This window comes from Choloepus didactylus, chromosome X, assembly GCF_015220235.1.
Source record: "Choloepus didactylus isolate mChoDid1 chromosome X, mChoDid1.pri, whole genome shotgun sequence".
Taxonomy (NCBI): Eukaryota; Metazoa; Chordata; class Mammalia; order Pilosa; family Megalonychidae; genus Choloepus; species Choloepus didactylus.
The window spans coordinates 170,863,677-170,878,777 of NC_051334.1; the positions used below are offsets into that span (position 1 = coordinate 170,863,677).

The 15,101-nt window shown below is 36.3% G+C and overlaps 1 protein-coding gene and 1 pseudogene across 1 annotated transcript in view; one reads left to right on the top strand and one right to left on the bottom strand.

Moving 5' to 3' along the window:
• The window catches only part of LOC119522469 (RNA helicase Mov10l1-like), a 165,104-nt gene that overhangs the window by 71,542 nt on the left and 78,461 nt on the right, over window positions 1–15,101 (top strand). Inside the window, 1 exon segment of the mRNA XM_037820922.1 lies at window positions 13,725–13,816. Within this exon segment, the coding sequence (XP_037676850.1) occupies window positions 13,725–13,816 (92 nt within the window).
• On the bottom strand, window positions 5,661–6,181 carry LOC119523060 (annotated as a pseudogene).

Genomic DNA, 15,101 nt, shown 5'->3' on the forward strand with positions numbered 1-15,101 from the left:
ATTCCCACCAACAGTGAATAAGTGTGCCTCTTTCTCCACATCCTCTCCAGCACTTGTAGTTTTCTGTTTTTTTTTTTTATAATGGCCATTCTACTAGATGTGAGATGATATCACATTGTGGTTTTGATTTGCATCCCTAATAGTGAAGTTGAGCATCTTTTCATATGTTTTTGAACCATTTGTATTCCTCTTTAGAAAAATGTCTGTCCATGTCTTTTGCCCATTTTTTAATTGGGTTGTTTGTGTTTTTGTTGTTGACTTGTAGGATCTCTCTATATATTCTGGATACTAAACCCTTATCTGATATATGGTTTCCAAATATTGCCCCCCATTGCATGGGCTTCCTTTTTCCTTTTCTAACAAAGACCTTTGATGTACAAAAGTGTTCAATTTTGAGGAGATCCCATTTATCTGTTTATTCTTTCACTGCTCGTGCTTTGGGTACACCTCCTATCACAAGATCCTTAAGATATTTCCCTACATTTTCTTCTAAAACTTTTATGTTTGTAGCTCTAAAGTTTAGGTCTTTGATCCATTTTGAGTTAATTTTTGGGTAAGGTGTGAGATAGGGGTCGTCTTTCATTCTTTAGGATATGGATATCCAGTTCTCCAAGCACCATTTGTTGAAGAGGCTGCTCTGTTCCAGTTGAGTTGACTTGATTGCCTTATCAAAGAACAATTGTCTGTAGATGAGAGGGTCTACTTCTGAACACTCAATTCTATTCCAAAGTTCAGTACATCTATCTTTATGCCAATACCATGCTGTTTTGACCACTGTAGCTTTGCAATATGCTTTAAAGTCAGCTTTTGTGAGACTTCCCACTTTATTCTCTTTCTCAAGATACTTTTAGCTATTTGGGGCACCCTGCCCTTCCAAATAAATTTGGTTATTGGTTTTTCTATTTCTGCAGAATAAGTTGTTGGGATTTTGATTGATATTGCATGAATCTATAAATCAATTTGGGTAGAATGGACAACTATGGCCTTCCAATCCATGTGCATTGCATATCATTCCATTTATTTAGGTCTTCTTTGATTTCTTTTAGCATTTATTTTTTGTAGTTTTCTGTGTATAGTTCTTTTGTGGCCGTGGTTAAATTTATTTCTAAGTATTTAATTCTTTTGGTTGCTATTGTAAGTGGAATTTTTTTCTTTATTTTCTCCTCAGATTGCTCTATACTAGTGTTTAGAAACACTACTGATTTTTGCATGTTGCTCTTGTGCACTGCCACTTTGCTGGACTCATTTACAATTAGCACTAGTAGCTTTTCTGTAGGTTTTTTTTTGGATTTTCTACATAGGATCATGTCATCTGCAAACAGTGAAAGTTTAATTCTCCCTTTCCAATTTGGATGCCTTTTATTTCTTTTTCTTACCTAGTTGCTCTAGTTAGAACTCCCAGCACAATGTTGAATAACAGTGGTGAAAATGGGCATCCTTGTCTTGTTCCTGATCTTAGAGGGAAAGACTTAAGTATTTCTCCATTGAGTATGATGTTAGTTGTGGGTTTTTCATATATTCCATTTATCATGTTGAGGAAGTTCCCTTCTAATTCCTATCCTTTGAAGTGTCTTCATCAAGAAAGGATGTTGAATTTTGTCAAATGCTTTTTCTGTATCAATCGAGATGATCATGTGCTTTTTCACCTTTGATGTATTGATGTGATATATTGCATTAACTGGTTTTCTTCTGTTGAACCAGCCTTGCATACCTGGAATAAATCCCACTTGGTCATGGTGTATAATTCTTTTAATGTGCTTTGCAAATATTTTGTTGAGAATTTTTGCATCTATATTCATTAAAGAGATTGGTCTGTCATTTTCTTTTCTTGTAGTATCCTTGTCTGGCTTTGGTATTAGAGTGATGTTGGCTTCATAGAATAAGTTAGGTAGCTTTCTGTCCTCTTCAATTATTTTGAGGAGTTTGAGCAGGATTGGTACTAACTCTTGAGTGCTTGGTGGAATTCACATGTGAAGCCTTTGGTCCTGGACTTTTCTTTTCTGACATCTTTTTGATAACTGTGATTGATTTTTTGAGGTCATCTATATCTTCTCGAATCATTGTTGGTTGTTCATGCTTCTCTAGGAAGTTGTCCATTTCATCTTCCTTGTCTAGTTTATTAGCATATAGTTGCTCATAGTATCCTCTCATTATTTCTTTTATTTCTGCAGGGTCAGTAGTTATGTCCCCTCTCCTATTTCTGATTTTATTTATTTGCATCCCCTCTCTTTTTTTGTTAGCCTAGCTAAGGGTCCATAGATTTTATTGTTTCTCAAAGAACCAACTTCTTATTTTGTTGATTCTCTCTATTGTTTTCTTGTTCTCAATTTCACTTATTTCTGCTTTAATCTTTGTTATTTCTTTCCTTCTGTTTGCTTTGGGGTTAGTTTGCTGTGCTTTCTCTGGTTCTTCCAGGTGAAGAGTTAATTCCTTGATTTTTGCTCTTCTCTTTTAATACAGGCATTTAGGGCAATAAATTTCCCTCTCAGCACTGCCTATGCTGCATCACATCAGTTTTTATATGTTGTGTTCTCATTTTCATTTGCCTCGAGATATTTACTGATTTCTCTTGTAATTTCTTCCTTAACTAACTAAATTGCCATCTAACTAATTGCCATCTTGCCCCCTAATGTAGGGCAGGTTGGATTGAATCTGTGCAAATAACCATCTTGCCATGAAAATCATGAAACACAGTAAAAATATTTGTTTCAGAATTCTGAGGGATCAGAGAGAATTAGATACCACTTAAAACCTTTCATTTCAAGTTACGTAAGCATAGTAAACTAAATTGTGGATTAGAGGTGTAATAAGAAGAAAGAACAAGGACTTCCTCATACACTCTTCAGAAAATAAGTTCAAAAAGCAGTAGCAACAATATTCCAAAATAAATGACTTCAATTAAATTTCTCTCAGCAATTCATTCAGTCCTGTTATTATTGTCTATTTTGTTGAGTTTCACGTCAATTGTCTGCTTGTTCCAGTTTGCTAATGCTGCCAGAATGCAAAATACCAGAAATGGATTGGCTTTTATAAAGGAGTTGATTTGGTTACAAATTTAGTCTTAAGGCCATAAAAGTGTCCAAGCTAAGGCATCAACCATAGAGTACCTTCACAGAAGAATGGCCAATGGTGTCTAGAAAACCTCTGTTGGCTCAGAAGGCACCTGGCTCGCACCGCTTGCTCTTAGGTTGCATTTCAAAATGACATTCTCCAAAATGTTGCTCTTGGGACATTTTGTCCTCTCTTAGCTGCAGCTCCTCTTCAAAATGTCACTCTCAGTTGCTCTGAGGTCCTTCTGTCTGTGAATTCCTTTATACGACTCCAGTGATCCAATTAACACCCACCATGAATGGGCAGGGTAACACCTCCATGGAAATTACCCAATCAAACGTTTCATAGTTGATTGAGTCACGTCTCCATGGGAACACTCAATCAAAGGTTCCAACTTAATCAACACTAATACGTTTGCCCCCACAAGATTGCATCAAAGAACATGGCTTTTTCTGGGGGACATAATATATACAAACTGGCACACTGCTTTCATGAAGAGTCTTAGAAATTCTGATTCAGTCCACTTTTTAACAGTTTGGCAGTTGTCTAAGTGTTGTCTGTTTTAAGCTCTGAACCCTGTACTTACAGGTCTAGTACTTGGAATATCAGTAGTTAACAGTATCTGGTATAGTGCTTTCCACAAGACTCTGACAATGTCCCCATTTTTGGAGCCTGTGAACAGTGAATGGTTGTAGCTTAACTATATATTGATGAAAATGAAAATTCAGTCTTTTAAAGTACACATAGAAGAGGGTAATACAATTGTCTTAACTCTTTGAGAAGTGAGGAACTTTTCTTGTTTGTTTTCAACAATCAACATCGTAACAGAGTCAGCACAAAGTATAGAAAGATATAGCATAATAGACTTGGCCAGAAACAAAATTTGGGGCCTTGTTGTTTAGTTGCATATATATTATAATTGTTATATCTTCATGTTGAATTGACCATTTTACCAATACATAATGCCTTTCTTTGTCTCTTGTAACAATTTTTAACTTACAGTCCATTTTGTCTGGTATTAGCATAACCACATCAGCTCACATTTGGTTACTATTTTCATGGATATATTTTTCCATCCTTTCACTTTAAACCTTTTTGTAACTGAATCTAAAGTGAGACTCTTGTAGACAGTTCATAGTTGGATCATGTTTTATTTTCCATTCTATCTCTGCCTTTTAATTAGAAAGTTTATTCCTTTTACATTTAATTATCTTAATTGATATACATATAAGGTAATTATTGTTGTGGAAGCTATTTTGCTGTTTGTTCTCTGTAGGTCTTATATTTTCTTTGTTACTCATTTTTTACATTATTGATTATTGCCTTCTTTTTCTTTGCATTTCATTATTTATTTAGATGTTTAAGCTCTCGCACTGGGTTTTTCACAAGCTGGTGAACAATGACAAATTATTTCTCCCACAGAACTATAACCATACATTCCCAGACAGTATAACTATATAGTTGAACTAACATTAATACACATCACCATTTTATCAATTACATAGTAAATTATCAAGTATCAAAATATTAAGTTACACAGCTCAGAAGGCATATAAAATATTAGATGTCTGCTGAATCATTAGCAGAAACATTCTTTTTTTGCAAGAGAGGTTGGGCCGAGAAGAAAAAAAAAATCACACTTCTTCGAACAAAAATAATGGTTGGTAAACAACTTCTAATAGATATGGAGAAAATTATAAGAATTTCAGAAATTTTGATTAAGAATTATTGTAGCTACCCTAACAAAGCATCTCTGCCTTTTAAGAAAACATTTACTAAATTAAATTGCACATTCTACATGTTCTGCACAAGAAAAAAGCAGCATTTTACTAAAATATTTAATAGCCCCCCTCCCATTCATTTGTCAGGCCCTCCCCGTTGAGTTGTACCCCAAAGTGCAAACATTAAATTAACTATAAGGCTTTTTTGTCTGGTGACATTGAAGACATATGCTTCTCTACATTATAGATTTTCAAAATGGAGATTTTCTCTAATGTCACAAAATGAGATTTATAGATAAGACATTAAAATCCAACAAAATTCAATGGATGAGCAAACTGGTGTATACTGGTACGAATGTGGGAGATGTGAACAAAGTGACCAGGCAAATAACTACATAGGCCCTACTTTCATGTTTGAAATGACTGAAGGAATAAACCACATAAGGTCTAGAGTGTTCATAGTTCCTGGGATTTTAAGTTCTGTATGATACTAAAAATATAATACAAGTATTGTGCTGGGTATTTTGGCACCTAATCTTTCTAAATTTCATATATATTGATAAGATTCTGGCATGGGAAGAGATTTAAAGAAGACTTATAACTCAAATACTGCATGATTTCAGGAAAGGTCAATTGTTGCAAATGATCAGCCCATTTTAAATTCTGACCAGCAAGAATCTTTTGCTAAGTGTCCAAATGGGCTGATTGTAACCCGAATATAGAGGTTGCAATTCTGTCAAACTTGTAGCATGGTAAAACTGCTTTTCAGTACTTCTATGGAAGCTTCATTAGACTTATTCACCAACATGTTGGCTAATACGTATGACAAATTAGATCCATCCTCTCTCAAGTTTCACTTCCAAGGCAATAGCATCAGGCACCCTAGTTTTATTGAATGGAACAGTTGTTTCTGTGACCATTGGAGTCTTTGAAGCACAGCCACATTTTAGGACGATACTTCTCCAAATACAAAAGTTGCTTGCTGTTAAAAACTCCACACCACTTTTGTCTTATGAACTGTACTGCATCTTCATATTTCATTCCACCTTCAATCAGTGCTAGGGCAACAAGCACTGGAGCTCTTCCAAGACCTGCAACACAATGAAAAGCAATGCAGCAACCAGATTCTTCATGAAACTTGATTTTTACAAGATTTAACCAATCATTAACTATCTGATTGGATGGTGGTGCACTATCATCCAAAGGCCCATCAAGAACCTGGATGCCTTCTTTCTCCACAAGAGCAGTGTTGTAAGTTGCTTCACATACTGTTACTATTGTGGTAACTCCATACTTCTTAAGTTCCTCTATAAATTTGCTTAAGGTTCATTGGTTGGATTGTGTGTAATAAGAAATCTCATGTTCTTGTATGTGACTTTCACAGGAGGTGGGGAGTTCATTTGAGCCATGTTAATTTAGTTAAAAAAAAAAACACTCGAAAGGATTATGAAAGAATTTTAAAAATTGAATGCAGAAATGATGTAAAGAAACTGAAGTCTACTTCAGTATATTCCACTTCAAGTTCTCAGTGCTTTGAGTATGAAGTTGGGAGTAATGGGAAATGAAATGAACTTCCCAACAAGAAGCAGTGATTCTTCAATCCCGGAATACTGAGGCAATATAAAGAAGTGCACAGAGGCTTACCCCATCCAGGTCAGAACTCTTGTAAAACGCTCTGCGGATTTCAATGCAACACTTCTGTGTCCAGGTTAACCACTCTTATGGGAGTTTCTTGGTGGAGTAATAATGAGTTGCTGCAGTTCACTTGCCTGCAGAGAGGTCGTGCTGTGCCTGGCAGTAATCTCCACAGCCCTTCAGAAACTCCATAAATGTGTGACCAAGAACATCACAGAACTGAGGAATATGTTAACTCACTGAAGACTGTGGCCTAATCATACTGCCGGTCCCAAGGCAGCAGCAAAACATGTGGCGGTGGTGGCAATGGCTACAGGGCAGGGGGCGGTGGTGGTCGTCGCAAGGCAATGGCAAAGCAGGAGGCGGCAGTGGCACCAGGCTCTATCATGCAGTGAGCTGCTCCAAGCAAACGTGTCGCTGAGCTGGCCCTCAGCCGAGGGAGCCAGTACATGCGCTGAGGCCTATTGCCTTCTTTTTGACAGTGTTTTTACTTTTTATTTTGAAGTACTTTTGAAATGTACAGTTACAAAAATAATACAAACCCCATATATAGAACTCCATCATATCCCTCAGATACCTAGATATACCAGTTTTAACATGTTTGCCACATTTACCATGTCATTCCATCTATCCATTCATCTATCTATAAGTCCATTTTCTGAACACTTGAGTGTAGGTTGAATATATCGTGCTTTTTGAACACTTAATACTGCCTTGCACATATCTTAAGAAAAAGGATATTCACTTATGTAACTAACTACCTTAAGAGCAGTTATCAAGTTCAAGAAATTTAACATTGATATAAAACTTAGTCTATATACCAATTTTTTCGTATATCCCATTAAAGTCCCTTCGAGCCTTTTCTACTCCCTTGCTTAATTCCATCAGGATCATGTATTGCATTTAATTGTCATTTAATAGTTGCTTCTTCCTGTTTTTCTGATTGTGGGAACATATATACAGCATAAACTTTCCCATCTCAACCACTCCTAAGCATCACATTCAGTGGGATTAATCACACTCACAGTATAGTGGTACCCTCACCACCTCCCAAATCTAAAAGTTACCCTTCTCCCCAAACAGAAACCCTACACCAATTATGCATTAACTCCCCATTTTCCCTGCTTCCCTTCCTTTGGCAAGGTCTACTCAAATTTGTCTCTATGAACTTGCATGTTCTCTGTTATTTTCTTTGTACTTTCTATGGGATTTGAATTTAATATCCTAAATCTGTAACAGTCTTGTTTGGTTTGATAACAACTTAACTTCAAAAGCATGCCAAACTATGTTCCTCTGACCCTCTGCCCCCCCCCCACATTTATTATAGTTCTTGTCACAATTTACATGTTTATACATTATGAGTCTCAAACCACTGATTTATCATTACAGTTTATGCATTTGCCTTTTAGATCCTGTAGGAAGTAAAAATTGGAGTTATAATCCAAAAATACAGTACTGGCATTTATATTACCCATGTCATTTTCCTCTCTTGAAATCTTTATTTCTTAATGCAGTTCCAATCTATTGTCTATTGTCCTTTCCTTTCACCTTGTAGAACTCTTTAGCATTTCTTGTAGGGCCAGTGTAGTGGTGATGAATTCCCTCAACTTTTGTTTCTGTGACTGTCTTAATTTCTCTCTTGTTTTTGAAAGACAGTTTTGCTGGATATAGAATTCTTGGTTGGCAATATTTTGAAATCAGCACTTTAAATATATCATCCCACTTCCTCTTGCCTCCATGGTTGCTAGTGAAAAATTGTTACTGAATCTTACTGAGGATCGCTTGTACAGGGCATGTTGCTTCTGTCTTGTGGCTTGCAGAGTTCTCTCTTTATCTTTGACATTCCACACTTTGATTATAATATGCTGTGACATTGTTCTATTTGGGTTTACTCTGCATGGAGTTCAGTGAGTATCTTGGATGTGTATTCATGTCTTTCATTAAATTTGGGAAATTTTCAGCCATTATTTCTTAGAATATTCTCTCTGCCCCTTTCTCTCTTTTTTCTCCTTCTGGGACTCCCACAATGCATATATTGGTATGCTTGATGGTGTACCACAGTTTCCTCAGGCTGTGTTCACTTTTCTTCATTCTTTCTTGTTTCTGCTCCTCAGACTGAAAGATTTCAGTTGTCTTTGTTTCAAGTTCTCAGATTCTTTCTTCTGCTACCTCCAATCTGCTGTTGAACCATCCAAGGAATTTTAATTTCTGTTATTGTGGTCTTCAACTCTGTTTGGTTCCTTTTCCTGATTCCGTCTCTCTATTGATAGTCTCTTTGTATTCATTTATCATTTTCCTGAATTCTTTTAGTTCTTTGTTGATGTTATCCTTTATCTTTTGAGCATATTTAGGACCATTTTTTTAAGTCATAGGTATGTCTCAGATCTGGTCCACCTCACTGGTGGTTTCTAATGCTTTAATCTTTTCCTTTGCCTGAACCATCACTTCTTGTTTTATTGTATGTTTTGTGGTCTTTTGTTGAAACTGAGGATTTTGATATTGAATTATTATCTTTGGAATTTAGACTCTGAGGCATCTGTTCCTTAAGCTTGTATCCAGCTTGTGTTATGACAGCGCTTTCCGTGAATGCCAGGATCTAACAACAAAAAAAAAAAGGTGAAAAGAAAACACCTCTTCCAGTCTTCGCGGGTTGTCCTGTGCAAGTGCTCTCCTTCAGGGCTCATTCATGCAATATGTTTGGAGAATAGCTCCAGGCCAAAGCATCAGGCGTCCCTGATTCTTTCTTGCAGGCTTCTTGTCTTGGGCATGCTTGCGTGGCCCTAAGAATTCCCCCTTTTCACAATTACAGATGCCCTCTCTTCCCTAGGAAACAGTTTACTCACAGTCCCAGGCACTACACTCTATGTTCTGTAGCCAGCAATCCCTTCCCCTCAGCAGCCACTTGACTGCTGTCCAATAGCATTCTGAAGGAGAGCTCAGCGAGCCACCTTCTACGCACAGGGCAAGTTCTGGTACAGCAAATCCCTCCCTCATGCCACCACCAGACAGATTGGGCCAGACATACATGCTCCCAAAATGTACATCAGGGTCACTGTGCTCCTTCTAGACCTGGGACCAGGCATCCTTGCACTGGAAGCATGGGCCAACTCCATAATGAACTGGCGAAGTGTGGAGGAGGGGCAGCCAGGCACCAGGAGATTCCTACCACTTTTAAAAAGTGTAATTTTCTTAATTTGGCACTTGCCCTATTACTGTAGTCCTTTAAATGTTTTCTAGAGCTTCAGGAAAGATGTTTCTGTGAGCTCTTGCTGGTTGTTCAAAGCTCCCATGGGGGGACAGAGATCTGAATCATCTCACTCTGTTATCTTGTTTGGGGCAAGCACTGTTTATTTTTTAGCTATTCTGTTTGTGGTTACTCTGGGGATTATATTTAACCTTTTAAACATATAACAATCTAGTTTGAATTGATACCAATTTAGCTTCAGTTATATATAATGCCATCTCTCTTACATAGCCCTGTTCTTCTTACCTTATGTTGTTATTTTCACAACTTACATCTGAAACATTATGTATCTACCAACATAGATTTACCATTACTCTTTTATGCATTTGACTTTTAAATCATACGAAAAAAGAGGAGTTAACAAACCAAAACTTCAGTTATACTGGCTTCTGTATTTACCGTTGTATTTGGTCACTTTTGCCAGTGTTCTTTATTTCTTTTTATGGCTTTAAGTTATTGTTAAGTTACTGTTTTTTGTCTTAAGGACTCCTGTTATGACTTCTCATTTATCACATCTAATAGCAAGAAAATCACTCAGCTTTCATCTGTGAATGTCTTAATTTCACCTTCATTTTTGAAGGATAGTTTTGCCAGATACAGAAATCTTGTTTAGCAGTTATTTTTCTTTCAGCACTTTAAATATGTCATCCCACTGCCTTCTGGTTTTTGATGAGAAATTGGCTCTTAATATTGATGGTCTTATATATGTGACAAGTCACTTCTCTTACTATATGCAAGATTCTCTGTCTTTGTTTTTTGACTTTTTGATTATAAGTGTCTCAGTGTGGACCTATTTGACTTTATTCTACTTCAAGTTTGTTGAGCTTCTTAGATCTGTAGATTCATGTCTTTCATAAAATTTGGGAAGTTTTCACCAATATTCCCTAAAAATATTCTTTCTGCCCCTTTCCCTCTTCACTCTCTTCTGGGAATTGCATTATGTGTATGTTCATATGCTTCATGGTGCCTCATTCAATTTTCTCTCTGTTCTTTGGATTGCATAATCTCTATCAATATCTCCAAGTTTGGGTTCATTCTCCTTGCTGTTAAACCCTTCTAGTGAATTTTTCATTTCTGTTATTGTATTTGTTTTCTAAAAAATAATTTCCATCTCTTTATTGATAGTCTCTATTTGGTGAAACATGGTTACCCTGTTTCCTTTAGTTCCTTTGTCCATGGTTTCTTTTATCTCTTTTAGCATATTTAAGATAGTTGATTTAAAGTTTTCTCTAGAGAATTCGATATTAGGGATTCCTCATGAATGATGTATATTAATTTCTTTTTTTACTCTGAATGGGCTATACATACTTGTTTCTTTGCATACTCATAATTTTTTGTTGAAAAATGGACATTTTGAATATTATAATGTAACTCTGGAAACCATATTCTTTTTCTTCCTCAGGGTTTGTGGATGCTTGCTGTGGGTTGTAATTGCTTTTGGTTTAGTGACGTTTCTCACTATTTTTAAAGACTGTTGTGGTGAATTATATTGTGTACTCCAATTTAGACATGTTCTCGGTCTTGACCTACATTCCTGTGGGTGTGAACCCATTGTAAATAGGATCTCTTGAAGATGCTATTTTTAGTTAAGGTGTGGCCCAACTGAATGAGAATGGGTCTTAGTGAGATTACTGGAGATAGCCAAGGGACAAGCTGGAAGTGGCAAGTCAGCAGAACCCAGAAGAGAAAGGAGAAAACATCACTATGTGACATGAAGCAGGGATTCAAGCCAGGAAACTGCAAGGATTGTGACAAGCCAGCACCAGAAGTCTACTAACCCAGGGAGGAAGCAAGCCTTCTTGCCTCAAAACTGTGAGCCAATAAATTCCTGTTGTTTAAGCCAACCTTTGTTTGGTATTTGCTTCATTGTGTGTGGTCTCTGAAGTCTGTTCCTTTAGCTTGTAGTCAGCGTGTAGTTTGGAAGAGATTTCCTTAAACATCTGGAGCCAAAAACAACCAAAGAAAAGAAAATACTCTCCCAAGTTTTGCATATAGGCTCTTAGTGGGGCACTCCTTAAACATTAACCAGTCCATTTAAAACTCTTCCTCAGCCTTCACTTTCTGTTTGCACTTAAATTAGAAATCAGCCATGGGTGAAATCTTAGGGACTTCTTGGGTATTTTCTGAGCATGTGTCCTGCTTGAGGCATGTACATGACTTTCAAAACCCTTATTCCCCAAAGTAGCTTTTCCTCCTAAGCTTTTGGTATGTCTCTTGTTGGCCCAACTATAATCTTTTGCCCCAGGTGCAGCAGCTTATTCATTTCAGTATTTTCAAGGAATGCCCTCCATTTAACTGCTTTTCCTCCCTGAGGGAGTTCTGAGCTAGGCAAAAGAAAGGCAAGTGGCTTGTGTCAGTGAACGCCTAAATAAGTCAAAACAGACAAGCACAGTTATTTGTGAATGAGGTCAGCTATTCTCCCTCTGGAATCGTGGCCCACCCTGGGACTGTGGGCAGCCATCTAAAAAACCACTGCCTTGCCAGGAGCAGGTGGGTGGGACAAAGCTATATGAAAATGCTATAATGTTCAATGCTCTCCTATAAAGTTTGTCACCTTTTTCTTGAATCAGCATTTGATTCATTGCTGTCAGCCTTTGACTATTTTCCAGAATTCCAACAAAGCTGATTATGACAGTTTTTGCTTATTTTTTTTTTCAATGTTTATGTGGAGGAATGGGTCCTTAGATCTCACTACTTTGCCTTTTTCATTGATGCCAGTCTGTGATCCATTTTGAATTATTATTGTGTAAGATGTGAGATTTAGTTTCCCAGCACTGTCTTGGTTTGGTTTTGGTAGCAGGGTAATACTGGTCTGATAAAATGATTGGGTAGTGTTCTCTCCTAATTTTCCTTAAGAGAATTGTGTATAATTTGTGTTAATTTGTCTTTAAATTGTTTGTTAGAGTTCTAGGAAAACATTTTAGCCTGAAGATTTCTTTTTTAGGAGTTTCTATTACGATGTATTTTGTGATTTTCAAGAAATTAGGCCATTTCATCTAAGTTTTCCCTTATTGTCTTTTCAATATCTGCACTGTATATGGTCATTTTAGGCAGTGTCTTGTGCTTGCTTATTTTGTCATTCAGTCTTTGATTTCTTTTAAGCATTGCTTACATTGTTATTTTATTTTCCAAAATGATCATTTCAGTATGATATTCTTGGGAACTAAGCGTGTTTATGTTTAACTGTACTGACTCTCATTCCTTGTGATTTTTTTGGTATGTTTTGTCTTTTTTCTGATTATGACTTCATTTTAATTGTTCTTAATCCCTGGGCAACCCAAGAGTCTATATTGAACGTTCTTTTTTTGTTTGTTTGTTTGTTTGTTTGTTTTTTGAAGGATCTGAATTTCCTTCTCTGGGAAAAAGTAAAAAGTAGGCTTTCACTGCCTTGGGACAACCCCAATACTTTCCTAGTCCATTTGTTGATCCAGTAGTCTCAGTTTCAGCTGCCTTTTCTTACAACCTGTTTAACTCACACTTTCTTGGTCTATTTCTTATAAAGGCACCTGACGTCCAGGAAACCCTTCTTGAATGTATGTGTTCACTGCTTTAAATTTCAGCTCAGTTTTCGCAGAGTTTTCTGCTTCCTTGGTACCTACTTTTCTTCCAAAGTGCACTCACAAATTTCCTTTCCTTCCTGCTAGTCCAGGAAAAGAACAAAAATTAGATCTAATTATAGCTGGATGGCTTCCTAGAATATTTAGTCTCCTGTACCGCTAGAAGGGGAAGTCTACTAATGACCTCTATATCTAGGCTTTAACATAGCATGTATCATTTTGTATTGTAATTATGTTTTTATACATCTCTCAGGGTCAGTAGTCTATCTCTTCCTCGCCTGGCCTGGTAAACAGAAGTTCAGCAAGTATTTGTCAGGAAGGATGGCTACATTGACCAAGTCCTCCTATTTGTTTAATCTAATGGTGTAATGATTTATTCTTTTCATTTATTTTTGCACATATCTAAAAAATAAATTTTAGCTCATGTATGTAGAATGAAATCTGTGATGTGTTGCTGTATACATTAAATCAATTAATTGGTATTAATGAACATTAGATTGTGTATTGCTTTTTCAGATTTATGAAGAAGATGTAACTTTTCCAATAAATTCAGGATTTCATGAAGCATATAACTTTGAACCTATGGATGTAGAATTTGTATTTAATAGGTAATACTTCTAATGAATTTCATAAAACTTGTCTTTATTATTGGTTAGTGCCAGTCTTCTGTTTAGGATTTAAGGTAAATCCTTTGACATTCCAGTAATGTTGTCAGACATGTGTTGGAAGATTTTATGCTTTGGGAGTTCTATGTTGGATCTTTAAACCAATTTCCATATTCTAGATATTTATAGCTTCGTTAATAATCCTTTTTGTTTAGTGTTAATCAGCTTTATTTGAGGTATAATTGACAGTATAAACTGCACATATGTAAAGTGTAGAATTAGATCATTTTTGTTATATTATACATGGTGAAACCATCACCACAATCAAGTTAATGAAGATACATAAAACCCCCCAAAGATTCCTCTTGCTACTTTGTAATTCATTCCTCCTAACCCTCCTTGCTCCTCCCCCCATTTCCAGGCAAACACTTACTTCCTTTCTATCATCCGAGATTACTTACTTCAGTGTTTGTTCCAAAGTAAAAATGAGGATATTTATCACTGGTTATGTCTACTGTTATATTCTTACATTTTTGATAGTGTAGTTGGAGTGTGTTGAGTGTGAATGTATTGTCAAGAAAGAGACATAGTGAATGTTGATGAATCTTTTTCAAGATGTTCAGTAAAAGGTGAAAGAGGGGGAGAAAGTAAAATGGAACAGTGAATGGATATATGGGAGGTTTTCTGTTTGTTTCTTTGTTTTCTATGATAAGACTAGAGTAGTGGTTCCCAAAGCCTAGTGCTCAGACCAGTGTCATCAGTGTTGCCTGGAAACATGCTTTTAATGCAGATTCTTGGGCCTCATGCCAGACTTAATGAATTAAACATCCTTCTGTTTTTTGGATTAACCTAGTTTAGGAATTTTCTATCAATACCCATTCCATTAAGATTATTATTTAAAGGTCTAGATGTTGCATTTTCATTCAGTGCCATTCAGAATTTATTGAGATAATCATTTTCTTCTTTGACCTATTAAAAATATTTAACTACATAACATTAAACCTGCCTTGTATACCTAGAATGAAAAACTTGGTATTCTTTGATTTTTGGGTATTTTAATGTGCTTCCGGAACTCATTGAGTAATATTTTATTCATATTTTTAATCAATATTTGGCAGTAAATTAGTGGTCTGCAGGTTGATTGTTTTATTTCTCAGAATCTTTTCCAAGTTGTGGTGTCTTTGTTATTATACCTTTGCAAAAAATGGAAGTTTCCTGCCTTTCTCATGCCTGTGGAAGAGTTTAAATGACATCAGATTATCCATTTATTGAGGACTTGAGACTGTAC